This window comes from Nipponia nippon, unplaced genomic scaffold, assembly GCF_047370975.1.
Source record: "Nipponia nippon isolate SJK-2023a ecotype South Korea unplaced genomic scaffold, ASM4737097v1 scaffold_30, whole genome shotgun sequence".
Taxonomy (NCBI): domain Eukaryota; kingdom Metazoa; phylum Chordata; class Aves; order Pelecaniformes; family Threskiornithidae; genus Nipponia; species Nipponia nippon.
The window spans coordinates 1,577,106-1,600,955 of NW_028262348.1; the positions used below are offsets into that span (position 1 = coordinate 1,577,106).

The 23,850-nt window shown below is 43.7% G+C and overlaps 1 protein-coding gene and 1 long non-coding RNA gene across 8 annotated transcripts; one reads left to right on the forward strand and one right to left on the reverse strand.

Annotated features, from left to right (window-relative positions):
• Positions 1-77: 77 nt before the first annotated feature.
• EIF4ENIF1 (eukaryotic translation initiation factor 4E nuclear import factor 1) lies at positions 78-22,746 on the forward strand. Of its 6 annotated transcripts, none has more exons than XM_087768657.1 (19): positions 79-224; positions 671-794; positions 4,081-4,154; positions 4,973-5,100; positions 5,668-5,963; positions 6,621-6,822; positions 8,050-8,225; positions 10,757-10,892; positions 11,237-11,416; positions 13,573-13,802; positions 15,217-15,288; positions 15,666-15,849; positions 16,334-16,413; positions 16,784-16,923; positions 17,097-17,184; positions 18,241-18,373; positions 19,557-19,901; positions 20,129-20,293; positions 20,841-22,746. In XM_087768657.1, exons 2-19 carry the CDS (start codon positions 699-701, stop codon positions 21,065-21,067), a joined length of 2,952 nt encoding a protein of 983 aa, XP_087624783.1. In that variant the 5' UTR covers positions 79-224; positions 671-698; the 3' UTR covers positions 21,068-22,746. The 6 variants fall into 6 exon arrangements, with proteins under 6 accessions (XP_087624789.1, XP_087624783.1, XP_087624786.1 ...); XM_087768660.1 differs by having other exon boundaries at positions 19,620-19,901; XM_087768658.1 differs by having other exon boundaries at positions 17,100-17,184.
• Positions 801-20,160, reverse strand: LOC148054390 (uncharacterized). 2 transcript variants are annotated; one of them, XR_015707209.1, is made up of 3 exons: positions 20,021-20,160; positions 19,806-19,943; positions 801-3,282 (listed from the first exon to the last, which is right to left on the reverse strand). It is a non-coding gene; the product is annotated as an uncharacterized LOC148054390 (long non-coding RNA). The 2 variants fall into 2 exon arrangements; XR_015707208.1 differs by having other exon boundaries at positions 19,806-19,951.
• Positions 22,747-23,850: the final 1,104 nt, after the last annotated feature.

Genomic DNA, 23,850 nt, shown 5'->3' on the forward strand with positions numbered 1-23,850 from the left:
GCGCGAGCCGGCGCGGCGGGGGCCGGAGGCGGGCGGGGGAGGCGGGCGCCGGCCCGGTGCCCCTGTGGCGCCTCGGGGGGGGGGGGCGCGGCGCGGGGCGCCGCCGGGGGGGCGGGCGGGGGCCGAGCGGAGCCGGTGGCCGGGAGCAGGAAACGCCGCGGGCGGCGGTAAGGCCTTCGGCGGAGCGGAGCGGAGCGCCGTCGGGAGGACCCGCCGCCGGCGCGGTGAGTACGAGCGCCTGGGCGCAGGTGGGGATCCGCTGAGTCACCTGCCCCGCCGCCCTCCTGCCCCCCCGCCGGGCTCCGGTGCTTTGGGACGGGGCCTCGGCCGCGCCGCGGCCCGCGCTGCCCCCGCCGCGGGGGGGTGGGGTGGGTGGGTGTCCCGGCCGCCCCGCTCCCGCCCGCCCCGGCGCTCGCCGCCTCCGCTGCGGGCCGTGCCCGCGGAGGGACCTTTGTTGGGCTGCCGCGGGTCGGAGCTGGGCTGCCGCCGGGCGCGGGGCAGGGCCGCGGGAGCCGGCCGCCCGCCTCGGCTGGAGCCGGGGAAAAGGCGGTGTTAGGGAACGCGGGTCCTGCCTGCGGTACCCGAGCAGCAACCAGTCCTAGGCTGGAAGGAAAACGCACCCGCTGGAAATGTGTCTCCAAATCTGACGGCTTGGCTTTGCTTTAATTAGGTCCGTGGTCAAAGGCTTTGAAGTAACCATGGATAAGAGAGGAGGTGTAACAGAAATTGAAAACGGTGATGCTTTCCTGGAGTTGAACAGAATTCCGACAAAATACCCGCACCGTTACACAAAGGTTAGCTCTCTCCCTTCCCTCTTAAAGTTGTGCATGGGGCTGTTGGTCGCAGCGGGAGAGCGGGAGGTGGAGGCTTCTGTGAGAGGGGAGCATAAGGTGAAAGCTGAAAAGCCTTTGCCTGCATCAGCGTTTGCAAGGGGGTATAAAATGAAGAACTTGTTAAATGTGATGTAGCTGTGCAATCCTGTCCTCGATATACTTTTGATTCCCACCACCTTATTAATATCTGAGCGCCTCCCAGCAGGCGCTGGAGAGGTCGTGGTAGAGGCTGAAGTATGTTGTTCTACCAGCTTTCTCCAGCACTTGCAACTTCATAGTTCTGGTTCTACTTTCAGCAATGTTCCTGACGAAGTTGACCAAAATGGTTCCTTACAGTAGATGCCACTTCCTTGGAACATATAGCACACTAGAGCTTATCAGGAGCTTTAATGTGTTTACTCAGATGCCTTTTGTAATCTTAGAATTGCTCATGCTTGGCTGCTGAAAGCCTAAGCACTTATGACTCCAAACAGTGCTTAGTGTCAAAACTTTAACATAGGTGCTTTTGTTTAGTTGTGATACCTAAATATATGCATGAGTAGAAGAACAATAAATAAGTTGCAAATAAAGGTTCTTTCAATACTAAGCGAGTTTGATATGCTGTGGGGTTTAAGGTTCAAATCTTGTTTGGGGCTTTGGTACCACTGCTGGAACATGCTTTTAGAAGGAGTCTTTAGTGGTGGCTGATTTTCCCATTGCTGCAAGCTGTGGGAACAGGTGGTCATTGCTTTGTGGAAATCTATTAAGATACTTTGCAACAAATGGCCCGAAGTGTGGAACAGGGTGAGACAGTGTACTGTTGCTGACTGTGTTATCTTGCTTGAGGAATTCTGAGCTGTTGGCTTCCTAGTAGGTTGTTTTTTAAAAGAAAAAAAATTATCATTGTGGCTCTGTTCTGTTGAGATAGTAGGGCTAGCTTATTTTAGCTAGACATCAACAATAAACCAAGCACTTCAGAATTGGCAAAACTTACATGGGAATAGCATGGCTTCCTAATTCTCCCTAACTACTTAGAAAAGACGTACACTGAACCTCCTAAGATGTGAAGTATGCTATTGTTCAGACCTTGGTATTCAATTAACTATAAAGTGAAGGAGAGGAGCTGTCTTGCCCAACTCCTCTTGAGACTCGTAGCTGAATGCACCTTCAAATTCTGCTTGCTTTTTTGGGCAGCATTCAGCTACTGCTGATGGTAGCTGTACACTGAAACTGATGCTTGTACTGCCAGTTTTGTTAATTCAGTACCTATTGTTTCTGATCAGGATAAAGTTGCAGAACTAGTGCTGGAAGGCATCTTGTCTTGTTTATCTGTTGGCTTCCAAGGAGTCCAAAGTCAAGAAATACCAGAAATCAATCTGTGTTGAAATAGCTTGCATCATATTTTTTTTTTTTTTAAACAAGTAGCATCTTAAATATAGCTGGTTTAAGGAGCTCATGTGATCAATGTCTTAAGGCATTTTCACATGATCCAGTTTCCTACTAATTAGGGATGGGAGGAACACTGTTCCAGGACATGTGCTGCTGATTTGGAGAGGGGACTGATTTCCTTGAACAGTTTATATTCATTTACTACTAGTAGGAAAACAATTGGCTTGTACTGTGAATCCTTCTAAATTGTTTGAATAAAACTATTTTAATAATGGCTAAACACCTTTTCCCCCCCCACCCACTTAAAAGTACTGGTGTGTGAATTAAAAAAAAAAAAAAAAAAATCCACAAACCAACCAAACAAAAAAACCCCAAAACATACTCTGGAAGTGCCAGTGTTAATGTCCTCTCTTATGGGAGTGTTAGATACTCCAAGCTGTGTCTTTTCTAGTTCTTTGGAAGCTGTTGCTCCAAGGGTGCACAGCTAACGAGCGAAAGCCAAGAAACAATTCAAATTTTCCTCACTTCAATGGAAGAATTGCTGTAGGATCTGACCGAGAGCCTATGATCTCCCTCTCGTGGCCAACAAACCAGTCAATGTCCAGTCTGGTGATGGGCAGTGCTGTTAATCCTTGTGATATCCGCATCAGGCTACGATAGTGTTACAGCACTGATGTTCCTCGTAGATCAGGGTTTATTCTGGGAAGCTGTGGGCAGAGAGGCCAGTCTCCCTCCCTTCAATGGAACTCTTTTTGCTGAAGGCTCGTACAGGGTGATGCTTCGATGTGTGTCTGTGCATATTAAGGTTTTGTCCAGCTACCAAGCTGCCGTCTGAAAATTTTCAAGTATCAAGCTCACATAGCTAACGAACTGGAGATTATTACATGGGGCTAATGATGTAAAAGCTCTAGAGGGTATTGTATTCTTGGGGAAAAAGGTAAAGAGATTTCCTTCTTCAGCGTGGCGGCTGTGTGGTGTCTGCTGGTAGGGTTTCTTTATCCTTCCAGTGGCCCACTGATTTCTGCACAGTTCTGAATCAATTCAGTACAGTTGCAAGTGAGGCAGATTGAAGAAAGGTAATCTAGGGAGAATAAGTTTAATTAGAAATGTGCATCTCGACTGCAGCCAAGTTAATGATGACTCAAAGCATCGATGATCACGCGATTAATAATGCTTTTTAAATGTAGCAAACTGCAGTGAAACTGCAGATTGATTAGTAGCCTGCCTCAAATGACTAACTGCTCAGGGGTGCGCAATAGTAAACTAAGGGCTGTATTTGAAAGCTGGTAGAAAGTGGGACAAATGAAGTAATCATTCAGCATTGATTTGGTGTTGGGTAGAGTGGATAAATGTATAACATACATTTAGATAGCTTGGAATTGGTGGTGGTCAGAAATGGCAAGGTTGTCTGGAATTTCTGGATTTACCTTAGTAATTGGTATTGTGGTAATGCTTTTTTACCTGCTGAATCTTAGGTAGCATTAAACACAGCAATTTTGATTCCATCTTGAGAACTTACTAGCTCAAGTATTAATGATGCCTGTCCTGCTCGTAAGCTGAACTGTCCGGGGAAGTGAATAGGTGAATGTGTGATGTGAACAGCCTTTGAAGCGTTAACGCGGGCCGAACCTGACCTAGTAAGGCTTAGTGCTTCAAATAAGTGCTTGCTTGGTGGCTGCTGGTAGAAGAACTGAAAAATAAACTCGCTGTCTAATGTCAGCTTTTCACTGCAGTATTTCACAGGAAGTGAAACAACATATTGGGAAACTTGAGTTGTCAAATTAAAATATTAAATTGAACCGGCAGTCTGGGATAGATACTTTGGGTCACTTGAATCCTGCCTGGGTGAGAACTGGAATTAACCTCTTGCTTTTTCTAGGAGGAGCTGCTGGATATTAAAGAGCGTCCCTACTCTAAGCAAAGACCTTCTTGTCTTTCTGAAAAATATGACAGGTATTTTCTTGACTATACAAAAATGATATGCATTTCTTTAAAAATAAAAGTTTCAATTGCAAAAAATTCTTGGCGAAGAAGTGCACTTTATGTTGATGTAAGATATATGTGCTCCAGAGTTTAGTGTACAACAGTGTTTTCAGAAGTACCAATCTACTAGGAAAGGCTTAATGCTCTCGCTAGGAATTTTGTGCTTTGAACAGAGATTATAACGGCAGCAAATAACTTCACACAACACAAGTCTTAGAGACTTGCAGGAAAAACTACCAAGGATAGAGATGGCTGTCTAGCACAGACTGACTAGGTCATGTTGCAACAAGCTCACTGGCTTGATGGATTGCTCTCCTATGTTGACAGTGTACCTCATTTCAAAATGAAGGTGAGAATGTTCTTGCCTTGTGTTTGTAAGTTTGCTAAACAGCAGTATCTTTACTCTTCAGATTAATTTATTGTACAAGTAAGTATGAGATTGAAGTAAAATTTTCTGAATGCTTAAGAACAGCGGCATAGGATCTACTTGAGCTATTTTTCAGGGTATCAGGCAAACGTCAGCAATAACTAGCAGGACAACATGTCCGTATGTTGTCCCTTTTGTAATCTGATGCTGGGTGTTATACCTCCTTACTGTTACAGGAGGGATCCAGAATACTGTGTATGAGGTAATAAAGTATAGTAAGGCAAAGATTTAGAAGTTGGGCGTGAAAGATGTTTCACTTGTACAGGTGGCTAGTCAGTGAATTCTAGGTTTTCAGCAGCAGTACTGCGAGTTAGTTATTAGACTACAAGTAGCAAACAATCCTGCAATTTTGTTTTCGTAGTGATGGTGTCTGGGATCCAGAGAAGTGGCATGCATCTTTATATCCGAGTTCAGGAAGAACTTCACCAGTGGAAAGCTTTAAAAAAGATTTGGATTCCGATCGGACTTCTCTTATGCGTAGGATAGTAGGTAAGTGTGTTCTTACAGCACGGGACTCAAAACTGAACATAGGCTGTTGGCAAAACCTTTCCTTTGGGATGACACAAATGAGACTGAACAAAGTCTCTCTGAAAATTGTTTGACTGCATAGAATAAGCGTCGAGGAAATCTTGGTTGCTCTGGTTATAGTCTAGTTTCTGGTAACTGTTATCTAAGAACAAACTTGAGTAGCAGTCAGTTATTATATCCTACTGTTCTTGCTATATAATAGTAAATATCTAAGCAATAATGCAAGAGCAGGGGACAATTTCCCTACAATTCAAGACTGAGTACTTAGGAGGTCTGTAGTGGGAAGGCAGGTACTTCTTCAGAGACCACAATGATTCCTCAATATCCAACTGTAAATTTAATTTTTTTTTCCCCTGCACTGCCTGTGGTCTCAGCTAGATTAGCTTTGCAAAAATAAATCGTGAGTGTCTTCCTTAAAGCTCTGGGATAGCAGCAAGGCTACGGAACAGAAGGCTATTATACAGGTAATGAACTTGTATTTACTAATACATTAAATTCAGTGCTTTTTGTGTGGTCTTTGACTTGCAGATCCAAGAGAACGAGTGAAAGAAGATGACTTGGATGTAGTCTTAAGTCCACAAAGGCGAAGCTTTGGAGGTGGCTGTCATGTAACTGCAGCTATTAGCTCACGTCGAGCAGGGAGCCCATTAGAAAAGGAGAACGATGGCGTCCGTGTTATTGGTGGCCGTAGGATTGGCAGTGGAAGAATTATCTCTTCTCGTAACTTTGATAAAGACCACCGGGGTGGTGAAAAAGACATACGTGATTCCAGAGATGCAAGAGACCGAGACCGTGAGAGGGACTACAAAGATAAACGCTTCAGGGTTTGTTCTTTCTTTTCCTGACTGCATATTAAATCAGAGTTTTTGGACACTTGGCACTAAAAGCGACAGGAGCAGGTTAACGGCAATACAGCAGTTGAGTGTTCCGTGCAAGTAGGCTGTTTCTTCTTAGAAGAAACTTTGTGGTTTAAAGGGTGAGCACTCAGTACTTAGAAAACTTAGTTTTCAGTCCTCCTGACAGCTCAGCTGAGATGCTTCTAATATTGTGTATCTCACAAACCTTTCCTGTGGTAGACTGAATAGCAAGATATTCAAAAGTCTAATAGTTTGTTCATAGTTCTTGACCTAGCAGTTGTCAGTGAGCATTGTCTTTAACCTCAGCAGATGGAAGCTTTCCATGCTTTCAGGCGTTTTTAAGAAAAAAAAAAAAAAGAGGAGCCACTAGCCTGCTTCTCAGGATACAAAACTGAGTTTATATAGGCACTCGCAGACCACTAGCCTTCAGTGTAATAAAGCAGAAATTTAACTGTGAAGTTCTTAAGTTCTTAAAATTTAAAAGCTTACTGAGCATGCTGAGTGTGCATTTAAACCTTAAAAAAAAAAAAAAGGGTGTGAAAAGGTGGTCATTTGCTTTGGAGGTGGGGGAGGAATCTTATGAAACAGCGTTTAATGGCTAATGTTTTTAATATCCCACTTCAGAGGGAATTCGGTGACAGCAAACGTGTCTTTGGGGAGCGAAGAAGGAATGACTCTTACACTGAAGAGGAACCTGAGTGGTTCTCTGCTGGTCCTACAAGTCAGTCTGAAACCATTGAGCTCACAGGCTTTGATGATAAAATTTTGGAGGAAGATCACAAAGGGAGAAAACGTACAAGACGACGTACGGCCTCGCTAAAAGAAGGTAATGGCAAATTTGACAAAAACTTCACTTGTCTGCTAGCATGGCGTGTTGCTGGATATAGAGGTGCTTGTTATAGATCCAGGCAGGTGTAAGGATTAATGCAGTTTATTAATCTTAAACTTGCATAGCTTTTGGTCGTCCTGAAGCACAAGACGTACGGCCCATGACTGGTCTTTCAGATTGCAAATACCTTTAAGTGATAAAATACTATTTTTTCCAAAAGAACGGCAGGACAGAGGCTGGAAAAGAAGCTTGCATGGATGCTGAATGATACCAGGAATTTGTAGGCTATTAAAAGCATTTTTTATATCCTGCTGATAGTTAAAGGCTTGGTTTAAGCTAAGCTAATGCTCTGAGGTACTTGAAAGATTTTTTTTTTTTCTTATAGCAATACTAGCATTAGGAACACTGACTTGGACGTAGAGCTGCTAGTAATATAGCTTTAAGCTGAATTTGAATGTTTGCAATCATTGGACTTCAAGTCTACCATTATTAATACCACTGCAAAAGCTATAGTATAAACTTGTCTGAGGCAAGAGAGATGACTTAATGCTAGAAATTCTGCAGGTGAACCACAAACCTGAACTCTTTGGGTTTAGTTGTGTATTCACATAACTAAAATGTAGTACAGTTTCAAGCATGTGAGGTTTGTAGTCACGTCACAGCTTTTTTTTTTTTTGCAGCACCTATGCAAGCTTGGTAAGTCTTAATAGGACACGTGCTTTGCTCCTGCTGGAGGAGTAGGAGCAGTATTTGTCATGTCTTGACAATATTAAGAAAGCTCACATCAAGTACCAGCTTTCAGGGAGTCTGTTCTCTGGGCCATCTAGGCAGAAAGCAGGAGCTGCCAAAGGATCCTTGGTGGAAACCCTGTTAACCTACTGCAACAGCTGCATTGCTTAGTGTGACACATCTGTTCTGCTCCGCGCGCTTCCTGGGTTGATCAGGATGCAGTTGTTTACGCATGATTCAATGGCAATTCTTATTTCCTTGAAGGAGAGAGTCTTAATTACAGACTAGATCTCAGCTAGAGTTTTAGCGGGCCCTAGTTTCTGTTGTGGCAGACTGCAGCCAGCACAATATAACTGATGGAGTGTCATGTGGGTGGCCGGATAACTTTGGTCCTGTGCCCCTAATTCCTAGGCAAATGCCCTGACTGTGAGGCACCGTTCCTACAGGAAATGGTCGAGTTCAGCGACTCGGCAATCACTCGATTTTCTTTTTAAGGGATAGAATGCAATGGTGGAGTGGCAGAAGAGGATGAAGTGCAAACTGTCCTTGCCAATGAAACTCCGGCAGATCAAGAAGTTCCTAGGGAAGCTGTTTTACAAGAACCAGCTCCAGGAGAGTTTGATTTCAATGAGTTCTTTAATTTGGATAAAAGTGTTCCTGGCCTGGCTTCGGTGAGTTTTTGGTGTGGTTTTGTTTTGTTTTTTTTTTTTTTTTTAAGACTGGCTGTATTCACGAGAAGCGTTTTTGCTGCTGCTGCATTCAGTGAAAGCTAAAGCTTTTTGCTTTGTGAAAGTTGCTGTATCCCTGGGACTGGCTCCATCTCCAAAGAAAGTGTATTGAGGCAAAGTAGCTCATTATTTTTTCTTTTGATCATTACTTGCAAACTCAAAATCAGCATCCTGGATGGATCTTCTTTGGAAGCATTATAGATATGTTCAGAGAAGATTCACTGTACAAACTTAGTATAGCTGAAAACAACCCGTTGCAGCTAAGTCTGGGCATTGCAGCAAATGGATATTTTGTGCAAGCTTCCTGGAAGGCAGTAAGCCTGGAGACACCTGATGAATACTGTCTCTGTGATGTATATTGCATTGTTATCAATACCATAATGTGCCTGAAAGGATGTATGTCTGAGAGGGTTTGAATCTTTATTACTTAAACCTCTGTATAGTGGTTAATTCATTATTTAGAGCTATTACTACTGAGTTGGAAAAACAAACATAGCCTACTCCTTCAGTCAAAAGCCTGTTTAAGCAGTGTTACTGGTGTAACTATAGCTGCTCTGTGTAGCCCAAGTCGTAGGTGGGATGCTGCTGATACCTAGAAGCTGGTAACAAGACTATGAAGACGACTGATAGTTGCACCGCACATTTCTTCCAATAGTGGGTTTTTACCTCCAGCCATGATTTGATGGGGATTCTGGTACTTCTGTTGGTAGTTCTTCAACACCTGGTCTCTAGAGGTGATAGCGGATGGTTGGTGTTCACTGGTTTTAGTCTGAAAGCTGTAACTGGTCTGTGTCTTGGCATGCTTTTTCCTCTTCGCCACAAGAAGGGGTAAGCAGGTTCAAGTACTGACTGAGCGTGGGCCTAATTCATAAACTGCTGATGTTTCTATTCTGACCTCTCCATCACCAGGAAGGAAAGCTATTCTTGACTATTCTAGATGGTGTAACTGATGAGTAGATAGAATTTGAGTAAAAAGGCTTAGTGTTGTATAAAGGTAAATGTGTTTAAAAAAAAAAAACTTATTCTGATAGCAAAGAAACAGCTGATACACAGTCTAGAAATGTTAAGGTTTAAAAAAAAATAGACTCCTGACCTAGTCTTTAATGTGGAAAAGCTGCTTGCATTAAAAAAGGTTCACCGTACAGTGGCAGTAATTCAACAAACACATAGTGGAGAGTTTGTTCTCCCTATAGAAGATGTAAATGATGTGTCTTTAGACTTGACAATCTGATGTTCACCATATCTGCAAGATGGTGACTCCTTTCAAAAGCAGGGAATTCCCAAGTCACAAAATATCTGCTGCTGAAACTTTAGTGGGCAGATGTTATAATTTGTCAAAAAAGTGAGTTTCAGACTAGCTAGAGCATGCTGCAATACTCTTTTGTATTGGTGATGTCTGTGACAAGTGTTGTAGCAGACTTGTACGCTTCCTGATCTAACTGTCTTCATTCTTCTAACATGTTAGATTCAAACAGTTAAAACCAAATGGATCAATACTGTCTTGTTTCTGCTGTTGGAAATAGTGTTGAGTGCCCCTTGTCGCAGAGAAAACAGCTTTTCTGGCAGAAGGAAGCTGTTCTTTTGTCTGCAAGGGCGGTGCTGCACGGTGAAACTGCACCTCTGCCTATTGAGCAGGCCTTTAACTGGATGCTCTCTTGCAAGACAGGAAAAGCTTTAGTTTGAGTTAAATCTTCTAATGCGCTGGTTTTGAAATACTTGTAATGATTAGCAAAGAAGTAAACAGTCGCTATAAACTGTAGTGACTTCTGACAGACTATGAAGTACTGCTCGGTGACGGCGACCCTGCCTGCAGGGGAAGGTGCTGGCTGCCAGTACTTTGCTGATGACACAGACTCCCTTGACTTGAAGGCGGCAACCCGCTTAGTCCCGGAGTGGTTCAGCATGTGAAGTGCAAGCAAGCAGCCCTTACCTGCTGTCCTTCGCCCCCAGCCCTTGTGGGATGCTCGCAAGTCGGAGTAGTCTTTGCGCTGCCTTGCAGGCACCGGCCTTGGCCGGTGCTGGAACTGAATTGAATCACGGTTGCAGAAAATCCAACGGATCGGAGTACTCCTGTACAGTGATAGGGACCAGCCTTGAGCCGCCCGCCTGTCAGAATTACTAGTTGTTGTAACTTGGTTTAATTCTTGTGGCAAATGCTTCTCAACTTTTTTGCATGCCTGCTTTAAAATGCTGTAGTTAATGGTCTCTGGATACTCTGATTATGCTGTTTCAGTTATAGTTTTACTCTGAACAAATATTGGGTAAAAAAAAAAGTTATGCTAACTGACTACACAAACGCTGCCATACTGGAAGGGGGGAAAAAAAAGGCAGCTCAAAGTTTCTGAACTCCAGGAACAGCATCTAGTTGTCTGTAGCGGAAGAATCTTGGTTGCACAGTAAAGCTTCTCAAAGGTGTTGCTGATCTTGCTTCTGTTAAGATAATCTTTATTTTTTTTTTCCCCCCTGTAATCTAGATGATAGAGGATGTGCTGGGGGAAGGTTCAGTGTCTGCCAGCAGGTTCAGCAGGTGGTTTTCTAATCCTAGTCGTTCGGGAAGTCGGTCAAGCAGCTTGAGATCTACACCACATGAGGAGCTGGAGAGGCTGGCAGGTAAGACTACAGGACAACACAGGGTCAGATAGCCTCCCTCCATATTCCTTCCTACGCATTCAATAAGAACATAGCAGAATAAGCTTCAGGATAGTGAATTCTCCCACAGTTTAAGCACTTGACATTCTTTTGGAAGCTCTTAGAGTAAGGAGCTGTAAGTTTGGTGGTTTTTTTTTTTATAAATGTTCTTGCCATGCTCCTGATGATTCTCCAGCTGATCTTGGGCAAGGGGTGTGAGGCATAACTTTTCAGTGACATATTGAAGTTGGTTACCAGTATATGTTCATCTTGAGACACTGGGTTGGTAAACTGATGTCGCAGTGCTCCTGGTTTTGCTGTTTCAGGTCTAGAGCAAGCCATTCTCTCCCCTGGCCAGAACTCTGGAAACTACTTTGCTCCCATTCCATTGGAAGACCACTCTGAAAACAAAGTGGACATCCTAGAAATGCTACAGAAAGCCAAAGTGGACTTAAAACCTCTTCTCTCAAGTCTTTCAGCCAACAAGGAAAAGCTTAGAGAGAGCAGTAAGTGCCTCTTCAGATATTGTCGAGTTCTTGTGATGCAGTATCTTAAGGCAAGAGGCTTGGTATTCTGGAAAGCTCAACTGCCAAGTCCAGGAGTAGGAAGCATTATAGGTTTATTTACACTACTGAAAACCCAATATGAGTCAGATCTCAGTTGTGTCAATATCGTCACTGGTTCTTTTCATCCTAATCACAGGATGACATCGGGACTCTCAGACCGCTTTACTGGCAGTCATAATCACAAGTTAAGATGATGCAAGTCTTGATCTGAGTTTCCAGCTTTGTCTATGGCGTTTACATAGATGTTTTCGTACTGGAGACTGGTAATGTCAGCTCTGAAACTGTGTGGCATTTAAACTCTGGCTTTAGCAAAAACTTAAAATGTAAGTCATTCTTGCAAGCATCTATAATGGATCCCATTGATCCATTCGGTGTCAGTATCTAAAAAGATGAACAGTGGCTTGAGGATGTCGGTTTTTTCCAGTGCATACTATAAACTTGAACTTCTCAAGACTGTTGCTAGCACTTGAAGCACAGTGGTCTTCGCTCGCTGTTCAGTGCATTAATTAAATAATGAACGTAGAGCTACAACATAAAACAGATTTGTCTTAGTTATGCTAACTTGGCTAGAATCACGGGATTCCAGGGAGCGTAGCCTGTTAGAATTCACTTTTGCTAGCATCAGCTGTTCTAAACAGAGTTCAGGGCTGGCTTTAAACTTAATGTTCAAGGGCACGTCCAAGTTAGAGATTTGCATGTTTGGGCCCATAGCATGCATGGAGGGTACAAAATGCACGTGTTCTTTGAAATCTTAACGTCCAATTCCAAACTGGTTTCTCTTTGGCAAGCAGCATGTATTGCCATGTAAACTGGACTGAACAAAAAGTAATGCTACTCTGCGATTTGTGTGAAGTAGCTAGGAAGGAAAGCATCCAAGCACTGCAAATATTCTTAAGCATCCAGTCTGGGAGTAGGGAGTGTCAGCTAACGTGGAGGAGTTTGTCTTAATTTGACTTAAATAGAACTACAAGTCTCTTCTGTGTTCTGCTTAGTCTGACTTTCCTACTACAAGCTTTTTAAACTTTGATCCTCATAAACCAAGGATGAAGGAACAAAAAAATTGTGGGGAAGCTTCTATTCACTCGGAAGCACCTGATGTGGGTTCTGTATTCCCATAAAATGCTGTACAGTTCTTCAAGTGTTGTGGAGTTTTCAGGTCAATTCCTCTCCACCACCGTCATATTTTTCCTCATTGTTCCATGCTGCATGTCTGCATCATTGTTTCTTTTCTCCACTTTCTTGCCCAAATTTCCAGTAAATCTTATTTCTTTGGGCCAGCGTCTGCTACAGCAATCCATGGCATGCTCCTGTCTCTTCTCCCTTTTCTCTTAAGGTGGTGTACCTTGTGATGTGTGTTAGCTGGTCCATAAAGCATGTCTAGCCTTGATGTCAGGCACTGATAGATATTTATATATGCATACACAGGAAAAAAGTATGGCTTAATAACAGTTGTACCTTATTCTGGTTATGCCAGGGAAGCCTTTCTATAGTGGCTTTAATTTCTGAGCAAAAAAAATCTACTTAAAACTTTATGCACACCAGCTAAGTGTGTAACTGAGTCTCCAAAGTATCTAAATTTTCCAGGTATGTATTGTCTTTACTTACAATAGCTTCAGGCAATTTGACATAGCTTACACTGTGGCTGTAAGACCATCTGGTCTTCTGGAGTATAAGATAAATGGAGATTTATCTTATACATTTACTTATCTATGTTATAAATTTATATCTTATAAATTTACTAATTGAAAAAGAACAAAAATATTCTCTATTAAAAGCAGGTGAAGTTGTGAAATGTAGTAATGACATGTGTCACAGGATAAATGAAAGCTAGCGAGAGCTTATCGGCTGAAACCTAAACAGGTTCTTGTGGGGTCTCGCATGCCTGTGGTTGCGCGTGGCACTACTCCTAATTTAAATATTAGGATATCAGCCTAAGCACAGGTCAGACGTGGTTTGACAGCTAGTATGAATATCAGAAGTTGGTTTTGGCTGTTCCCTGTTTCCAAACAACTTCTATTCAACACCTGCACAAGAATTGTTAGCTTGTTTGTCAACAGAGAGCCATGGTTTACCAGTGTTTCTCCTGTATTTCTCAGCACATTCGGGAGTTGTACTTTCAGTGGAAGAAGTCGAAGCTGGGCTAAAAGGCCTGAAAGTGGATCAGGAGGGGAAAATTGCTACTCCATTCATGGCCGAGCAAATGGAGGAAGCATTGAACGTGCCTGGCTCCAGACAGATCAAGAAAGATGGAGATATGACTGCGTTTAACAAACTAGTCAGCAGTATGAAGGCGAGTGGGACTCTACCTTCACAGCCCAAAGTCAATGTAAGTAGCAGAGCCCTGGCTCTTATGAACCGTAAATGCATCTGTGCGAAGATGTGTGTTACGAACTAGAAACCCCTTACGCGACCCTTCTGATAATGTGTGAGCTTTGACTGGGTACAGCAGCATGGTATTAAACACAGGCTTACGTTTAGAGTATTGTTGCTTGGAGGGGAGAGTAAGGGAGGTGCTTTGGCCGCTTTTCCTAGCCAAAGTAACCGAAAGTGGGGCTCTTCTCAGTTCAGAGTCCACAGGGTTGACTTCATGTTTATTATAGAGGACATTTTGATTAGTGTCAGATTCTCCTACACTTGAACTCATCCTGTCTGACCCTTAACGGTTGGACTTGATGATCTTAAAGGTCTTTTCCAACCCAAATGATTCTATGATTCTATTTAATAAAAACAAATACACCTGTAGAAAAGGTACTGTCTATATAACAGTATCATCAGTCCACTCTTTATGGAAGACTTGCTGTTAGTTCAATGGTTGCCTCAGTGCTGCTATTAAAAGGCACCTCTGTTAAAATGCTCGTAGTATGGGTACAATTAACGCTTACCTGAAGCTCGGATGTCTTGCTTTAGTGACTTTTGTTTTGATAGAGGTATGTCAGTGCACAATCTAATATTTTAAACTTGCATTTTAAAATAATTTTCACTAAGATAAAGCTAAACTGAGTACTCGTTAGCTGAAAGATTAATATTCAACAACAGATGATCCTAAGCTTTAGACTGGGAGAGATTGTAGTACGAAATTTCATCCTGCCACTAACTGCCTAAAGAGTATGCTTGACCCAGAAGCTATCAATAACTACTTCTGGCACCAGAGAATACTTCCAACAGCTGAGTTAGCATCTGTTAACAACGAAAGTATCTGTTTTTCCTGCCAAACTCTACCCAAGGACTCTTAGTCTCATCCCACTTCGCTAAAAGGTAGTGAAGAATGTAAATTTGGCCTGTGAGAGACTTGCAGACTGATTTCACACTTAAATCGAGACTTCCATTTCTGGCTGTCCCTTGACACTGACATGTAATTTTGATGCATAGAAGACTATCTTAAATAACTTCTCTAACATACGTGTGCTTTTGAGTTTGTGCATAGTTTCAGTTGACCACTTGGCCCAATGTTTCATCTCCAGTTTACACAATTATATAAATTCAGATTTTACTCAGACTTGAATAAGGCACATTGAACTACCTGTATGTGATCTAGAACTAGGCTTTTTCTTAGCTAGGGAAGATCTGTGAGCCAGCTCAGCCTTTGGCTTTGCTGGAATTTTATTTGGCTGCTACGTAAACTGTGGTTCTAACAGACCAGGTGAAAATATTTCTGTCACTGAGAAAAATATGGTTTGTCTCTTAATGAGTCTGATGCTTGTTGTATCTATGTCTACTTTATAATGTGTTCATTTTCTTAGCAGAGCCTTGAGAGCCACTTACTGTCGCCTCCAGAGATGCCAGGCCAGCCTCTATCAAAGAACATTCTGCAGGTACTTATTGGTGGGGGAGAGTACTTGAAAGGGCATCCCCAACAGGAAAACAAAAATTATTTGAAAATAAGACATTTAAGGTAATTATGAGATCAGTAGTTAGAGATGACTCCCTATAGAGGGAAGAGAACTAGTTGCTAATTCAGTTTACTTAGAAATTTGTTTTGTCGTGCTATTTCCCAAGATTACAACTTGGGAAATGAAAAGCCTGGCTAAGTGCCTAATTCTAAGGGCAATCCCGAGTTGGTGTATCTAGCCACCCAAGTCCACCTTGTCTCTTTAACTTGCTATAGATAGTGTAGCCTGTAGCGTAGTAAAATGAGCTCGTTTGTATCAATTGATCATACTCTGAACATTCTTTCATTACTTATTCTTAGGAACTTCTTGGTCCACCCATTACCAGACCTGCTTCATCAAATGTCCTCAGTGGCCTGATAGGTGGCTTGGAACCCGCCGCCTCTTTACTGACACAGAGAGCTCCTTCTCCCCCTGTCCCCCCTGTGTTTCCAACCCGAGCTGCTTCCGCAGATTACCTGCGTCACAGGATATCTTCACCCATTGGTGAGACTGCTTGCAAAACAGTGTTTTTCTTTTTCATTACTTGAGTTTGTTTTAAAGAATGCTTTGCAGAACGATGAAAACTTCCTGGCGCTTGGTGGGCAACTAGGGCAGTGTCCGCCTCTTGAGTGCGAGGTGCCTTTTGACGTACTAGTCTCTAATGATAAATTAACCTCCAAAAAATGTAGATGTCTGACATCAACTAGACAGCAGGGTAAATTCTGGTGTGGAGTAATGTGCTCAGCTACTCTATAAGAAGCCGACTGTCGGGGACTGCTTGGCCGTTCATGCTGCACAACACTACCAGTAGCCTCCCTGTGGCTCTCCAGCCCAGGGACAAGGAAAGGACATGGCTCTGTGTAGGCTTAAGGGGTGAGCTGGGAGTCTTCACAAGGAATCCTTAATTCACATAGAATTTGTTTAACTTAGGGCTTTATATTAAAGCAGCTGTTAGTCCTCTTAAACACAACTGTTGCATTTTCTTTAGGTTTCGGCCAAGGTTCTCAGCAATTGCTTGGTGATCCGTTTCCAGGTGTAAGGAAGCCCATGAGTCCGGTTGCCGCACAGGTTAGGTGAAATGCTTTTTGCTTGCTGTGTATTCATCCCTTTATAGTGTGTGCTCTAGAACTAACTGGTGGAAACGCATACTCAGCTGTTGCATTCCAATGTTTATGCCTAATTAAGTTCACTCTGAGTGTGAGGATGCAAAGTCTAATTTAGCGCAGTCTCAAAACCTCACTGCAATTGGACCCATCTTAGAGTACCTCAAGTACAAGATTTTTTGAAGCTTTTATTGTCTGTTAATAAAACAGATGGCTGTTGGTGGGCAGACACTTTGTGAAGGCGTTAGTAGCTATAGCAGTAAATCTTCAGTATCTTAAACACCCAACCAAATACAGGCTTTGATTTGTGTGTGTTTTATACAACTCTACTCCAGATGAGTCCCCTGGAAATACAGCAAGCTGCGTTAGAGGGACTAGCGTTACCGCACGACTTAGCCATACAGGCAGCGAACTTCTACCAGCATGGCTTTGGTAAACCGCAAATGGACAAAAGCCGAGATGGCTACAGAAACAGGTGAGTATCTGACTGCAAAATTTAAGGGGTACACTGTCAACTGATTTTCAATGCGAGTATTTTGTCTCACTAGGTGTTAGTACTAGGCACTCAAGTTTGTATGGGTTCTTGGCAATCCTGCCTCTGTGCTGTGCCAAGAGCAGAGCTGCACCTTACTAATTCCTGTCTGTTAGCAGGCAGCAGCGAGTGACTAAATCGCCTGCGCCAGGACACAGAGGGAATGCGTCTTCTCCAGCCCCTACAGCATCCATTACCAGCATGGTCAGTACCTAACGTATCGTGATTGTGGGGAAAGCCGTGAAAATGCTCGCAGTAACTAGATTACAGCAATTGTAATTGATGGGAGAAGGGGGGCCAGAGAGGAGTGAATCGTATTCATGTTATATTGGTGGCCACGTGATACAAGAATGAATCATACTTCATGCTTAATGTCTTCGCTTTGGAAAACAGCCTTTTCTGACCACTATCTTATCTAAAACTGAAGAAGCACCGTTAACATTTGGTTTTCTGAAACCAAAGGAAGATAACTATGAAAACTCAGGCCCTCGTATCTCGGTACTTAAGTTTTCAGAAGACAAGTGCTGAAAGCCATTAGCCACTTTAGAGAACTCTGGTCTCCGGGTATGAAGTGACTAACTGAAGTGTCTGCAGGTTGAAATATTACCTAGGAGCTTCAGGGTCACTTTGAAAATAAACGAAGTCTCAAAGCTGTTGCCTCGCTGCCTTCAGTACTATGTAGAACATTGCTTTGATCTAAATTTTCCGATTAATCAGTCCAGTATGTGCTTGCAGCTCAGGATGAACAGAGACTACCAGCTGCTAATCAAACAAGCACTTTTGTTTGTATACCAAATGAGTGGCTTCTGCAGATGCTGTGTAACTTGGGGGGGGGGGGGAAATACAAACGAGGCACTGGTTTTCTGCAGATCCGTTAGCCCTGAGTTGGTACAGGTAAGGCAGCCCTGTAGGAACCCTGTTGAGCTGCTGTTCTGAACCAAGAGCAAAGAGGAAATGGCTGTAACTTAAAATACAGCTCATCTATCTTGTTTCAAGCCTGTTAGGGTACATTTAACTTTGAGAGCATTTACTGGTTTTAATAAAGGTATCAGACTTCTGCAAAAGCTAAAGAGAAGTGCTTAAACCATAGAATAAAGCTGTGAAATGAGGTGAAGTAAGATGATGGGCGCAGAGTGGCTGATTCAGAAGAGCTGTAAATGGAAAGGGTGTGCTAGGATTGGTGTCCACCCACAGCTGAGGGAGTGTGGCCTAGCTAGTGAGCGCTGAGTAAGGCGTTGCTTCTTACTCTGTTCTCTGCAGCTGTCTCCTTCCTTTACACCTACCTCGGTGATTCGCAAGATGTACGAGAGCAAGGAAAAAAGCAAAGAGGAGCCAGTTTCTGGGAAAATGAAAGTCAGTGATGGTAAAGATGAAAATCAGAGGCCAAATGAAGGTATTGTAATGGCTTTAAAAATCACACACGCAAAAGATTTGGAATAGAATCCAAGAGCTTCAGCACATAATATGCCCAGGCTAACTTGAGACGTTCCTGACTTGTGGAGATGAGGAAGGTGTAGAAATGAGCCTATGATAAGAGGAAGGCTTAGAGCCACAGAGGGGATGCATTTCCAAGTGTGGTCTTCCAGCAGTGTTGGGTTTAAATCCATTTTGTTCTTATCTGTCAGTTTGTGAGCGATGGTGGCACTAAGAGGCCTGGACCAAAACTGTTTCTTTGCAACTGGTCTTGATGAAGCAGCATATTAACAATAACGCCTCCGTGTCTCTCCACACCAGTAATTGAATACAAACAACTTGCAGCTCTCTCGAGACATCTTAACTGAACAGTCAAAGCTGAGACCAATTAAGCTCTTAGTGTAGCAGACCAAGGAAGCTTTTTGTCACCCTCACTGATGTAAGTGGCTATTAAAAGGCCCAATACGGATTGCCTGACCCATAAGACTAACGTGCCTAATTGCCATGACATCGTACTGCGGTGCTGGTAACTGCAGAAGTAGCTTGCAGTTCCTATTACACAGCTGACTTTTTTTCCTTTTAGCACTCAACTATTACTGCTACCTCAACTGGTAGCAGGCGACTCTAAGGTATTTTAGGCCTTGTCTAACTGATCTGTATGGTCTGTGGAAAGAGCTTCTTGAGGTGCTTTAGCGTTACAGATCCTGCTAAGCAGATGTCAGACATAAAGGCTGCTGCTAACCCCCAGACACATCTAAACGGGGAAAGCCACTTTGGGCTAGATTCCTGGCACAACTCCAAATTACGATCTTGTCTAGGGAGGATCCCTTCTACCGCCTGTCTCCTTTGGGACTGACTCGCCCATGCTGCCAGTTCAAAATTTCTAAGAAGGAGGAAAAATAAGAATTAAAGGTGGAGTTACTGCTGATTCTGACCTAATTTAAACTTGCTGCCAAGGGATTTCTGTGGAACATGTTCTTTCTTGTTACTGTTTTGAAATAATTTGGCCAAAAGTGTCCGGGAAGGACAGATGCTTGCTTTTAAATACGTATGACTAAAGTTCAGCTAGTCCTGGAATCTAGCTGTCAAATCCAGTTGTTAGCTTGAATTTTCATTAGATGTAATCTCTAGCTGTGGACTATAATAGCTGTATTCAATTCTAGCTACAGATAACCTACTGTCTAGTTCTGTGGAGAATGCAGATCAAGAACCTTTGCCCACCTTAGGTACCAAACTACCCGCACTGCAGCGCTCTGCATGTTCCACACCTCTTACCCAAGCAAACCGTTGCACCAAAGAGCAAGACTACAGGCCTAAATCTACTGGTAGAAAGACTCCTACAATGGCCTCCCCAGTACCAGGAGGCCCCTTTCTTCGTCCCGTTCATCAAGTACCCCTTGTTCCCCATGTACCGATTGTACGACCTGCTCATCAACTGCACCCAGGACTGGTCCAGAGAATGCTGGCGCAGGGGGTCCATCCGCAACATCTTCCTCTGCTGCAAGCAGGTAATCCATACTTTGTTCTTCCCTTAGGTGAATGCGTGTTCTCTGTAAGACTGCCTTTGTGTTAGGAACGGCACAAACTGATACTCACTGCTGGTAATGTTTATTACGTCGAAACTTACCTTTAAAACCAGGCAATAAATGCCAACCCATCTAAGCGTAAGGAACTTGGAGCAAAACAAACATTATATGCTTCTTAGGTAAGAAGTTTCCTCGCTCTTGTTCAACAGGTATGCTTCCTCCTGGAGTGGACCTGTCTCACTTGCAGGGAATATCTGCTCCCATCCTTGGCCAACCTTTTTATCCACTACCAACAGCCAGCCATCACATCTTAAATCCACGCTCCGGGACACCTTTGCAGCTCGCCATGATGCAACAGCAACTACAACGATCAGGTAGGCTAAAAGATAAAACAGGAGTGTGAGTTTTGGAACGCTGAGTAGCCTGCTCCAGGTACTGTACTCGTTGGCCTGTTTCGGTGTGCTGTGCTAACGGGAAGCGACTTTGGTAACTTAGATATTGGTAATCACTAACCTTGTGTGGGTGTCGGAGCAGTTTTGGCCACTGCAGGCTCTCTTATGCCAGGGGAAAGCCCGAGGGAAGCATTCCGTTTCAAGGCGTACGTTGCTGTTGACAGATCTGCTCCTCGCAGCATGGGTGCAGTCTTCCCTGCGGGGTGAGAGCCCACCCACCCCCCTCAAATCAAATCCTGTTTGATGCTGGTCTTCCAGTTAAAACCTGCATGATGCTGTGTCCAGAACTGGCAGTGCCCAGCAGTTTATGGGGGTGCTAATGAGAATAAACGTGGGGTCTGGATTTCCCAGGGCTGATGCAATGAGTAAAGGCACGTTCGGCTCCCGTGCCTCATCAGGCGATTGCTCTGGGCAGATCTCAGTGTCAGGTGAAGCAGTCCTGCCCCTCTAACAGCTTTACATTTCACAGGCACCGGAGCCCAGGGATCGCCCGCTGGTGCGCAAACCACCCCTCAGAACGTGCTGTCTCGGACTGGATTATCCCACGGGCACGCACAGCTCGAGCATCGCCCTAGCCAGAGGAGTGGCTCTCCCATTGGCCTTGCAAAATGGTTTGGTTCGGATGTCTTGCAGCAGCCTCTCCCCTCCATGCCATCCAAAGTCATCAGTGTGGATGAACTGGAATACCGGCAGTGAACAGTGACCACTGGGTGGGACACTTGTGGTTCTTTAGACTGGATAAAAATGTCCATAGTCAGGACTTCACCTCTGTTTTGTTTTTTGGGGCTTTTATTTTTAGCAATCTGTGCAAAATTTCTTTTTGAGAGACTAAAGCACATGGCACCTGTCCTGGTCTCATGTCTGCATCAAGACTAAAGGATCCCTTATGGCTTGAATAGTGAAGCCTGAAGAAATTTAGATGCAAGACAAAGCCAGTTTAATCCTGGAAGTGTCTATTTTTTGTTTTTGTACAATATGTGAATGAAGTGCTGATATTCTCTAGTGTAGAGGTAGCAGCTATGGATTCCTCCTGCAGAAAACTAAATGTATAGACCCTTGTGTACAGACTTGTGTATAAACAATCTTTTGTATATATACACATAGAATAGCTTTTTTGAATCTATACAGCTGTACATAAGAGTAGCTGACAACAGTTGAGCTTTAGTTGTGCCTATGGTTTGGGTCTTTCTCCATTGTACACGTGGGACTTTCTTTAAGATTAAAGTTGCATATCCTAAGTGTGAGTGAACAGGATAAAGTTGCTTTGCCTTTTCTTGCTGCTCATCTCCTCTAGGTCTCCCTCTCACATTCTGTCACGTACTGTGCACTCAGTGTGGCTAAAGCGTCAAAGTAAAAAGCCCACGTCTTGCTGTCTGTATAACGAAGGGCTGATTCCCTCTGCGTGTGACTCTTGCCATCGACGGAGAGAACTGTTCAGTCCTCAAGCAGCCTTGAGGACGGGACCTGGTACAGTAACGATAAAGCCAGATCTTCAGTCTGCCACGGGCAAAGAGGCTGTAGGTACCTACTGGTTGTAGCTCCTTCGAGAGGGCTGGTGCTGGTCCTTGTTCAGCTGCAGTATTTTCCTTGTTTTAATCTTTTTCAAGCCAATTACTAAAGGTCATCAAAATGGAGCCTTTAAATCCTCACCCTTTGACTCCTCAGTCGTAGCTGGGGTATGTTCTGTGCTGCCTTCGGCTCTATTTATAGAAGGGAGTCCCGAGAACTGTCCCAACCCTGGTGTGCATCTGCCGATGCGCTTACTGTGAAACTTGCCTTTGGAGTCTTGTGCTGTGGCTTGAAAGGGGGAGGATGGGGTCGTTTTGTGATCTCGCTGTGTATATTTGGTTTTAAAATAGTATGTTCCTTTTAAGCCTGTTTCACTTTCCTGAACAGCCAAGTGTTCTCTTCCATCCTTCTACTGCATGGTTCCTCACTTCACTTTCCCAGCTGTGCCGAGTCTAGTACTGCTGTCATGTCCTCTACCTAGCGTAGGCCATTGTGCTCTTTTAAAAAAGGTGAAAGCAAAGCCAGAATTCTCACGGACTTGCTCTTTCTTAGGTCTCACTGAACGCAAAACCAGCAGCAGGGGGGAAAAAAAAAAAATCACTTGACTGTATTATAACAATTGCCAGCATGCTGTGGTGGGTTTGTTTCAGTCCAGCAGAGACGATGTTGTACAGAAATAGCAAGGTGAAATCTCCAATGTGGAATCTGTTGGGGGTCACCCGTACTTCTAGTGGTTGTTCCTAAAACAATCGGTGTAAAACATGCAATCACCAGCTTGTCCTTGTAAGATTGTTTTCATACTTTTTTAACTTGACACTTTCCCAGTAACATTCTGTAAATAAAGTTGATTCTACCAGCCGTCTGTATCAACTGCTCTTGAACTCAACTATAGCGTCAGTATATTGATTAATTTTTAGCATTGTTCTTGCGTGTAAGCTAAAACCACAGTTTGAGGTGAATCTGCAGAAAGTTCCACTTGTATCTTCCATCTGGGGGAGAGGAAGGGTCTGCTTTGAAGGTACCTGGCCTCACTGAAGGCTTAAAATGGAATTGTGGCATTTAAATGTCTTTGCAGCCATGGTTAAGTGTAAGGCATGAGATTCCAGTGCAGCAGGGGACCTCCCAAAGCTTACCAGCCCTAAAGAAAGGGGGAGGGATGGTCACTGGGCACAGCTTCCCCTCTCCCCTGCAGATGACCCCTGTGCAGCTGCAGCATTTACCTCATTAGGTGAGAATCTACTGCTAAGCTTAGAAAACATGTTAGGGGAAAATGCCTTCCTCCCAGGCGGAGTAGCAACCACTGTTGCAAGGACTTAGTGCTTGAACGGGTGTCTGAAGCCACTGTACTTCTCCTCCTATGTGCAGAGTAACGTCAGGGAGCATTTCTGACGCATTTAAGTGAACTCCCACTTCCCAAATGCTAGAGGCTAATGCATTTGATAAGCTTTTTGCTCGTCTTGGAGCTCTAACTTTATTCATTTCTATTAAAAAGCTTTTAGAGCAGCCTGCTTCTCTTGTGCAACTTATCTGACCTCTCTAAACTAAGCAGGAAATTCTTTTAAGAAAATCAAAACTTCCAGTCGCTAACACAGTGAAACATCTAGTTTACTTCCCTGGTATAAACAACTGGAGCAGAACCCACCACCTTTTCCACAACTGCAGGGCTATTAATAGCTTTGAGATGTTCAAACAAGAACGTTTCAGATTAAGGCAGCCAGAGCCAGCACTGCGTGTCCTCTAGCGCTGTTTCACGAGATAGGGTTCTCCGGCCTCTGCTCTTCATGTTTTGTTCTAATTTAGAACAAAATAATTCCTTTTTTCCAATTTGGAAAGACGTGTACATGCAGCAGAAAGTCATCCCCGGCATCAGAGCTTCCTTGTCAGATTTTGCCTCACTTAACAGAGTTTCTTGTCTGCAGGTTCTGCCAGGACGGGACCCTGCAGCACAGGCTGGCCAGGAACGCCAGCTC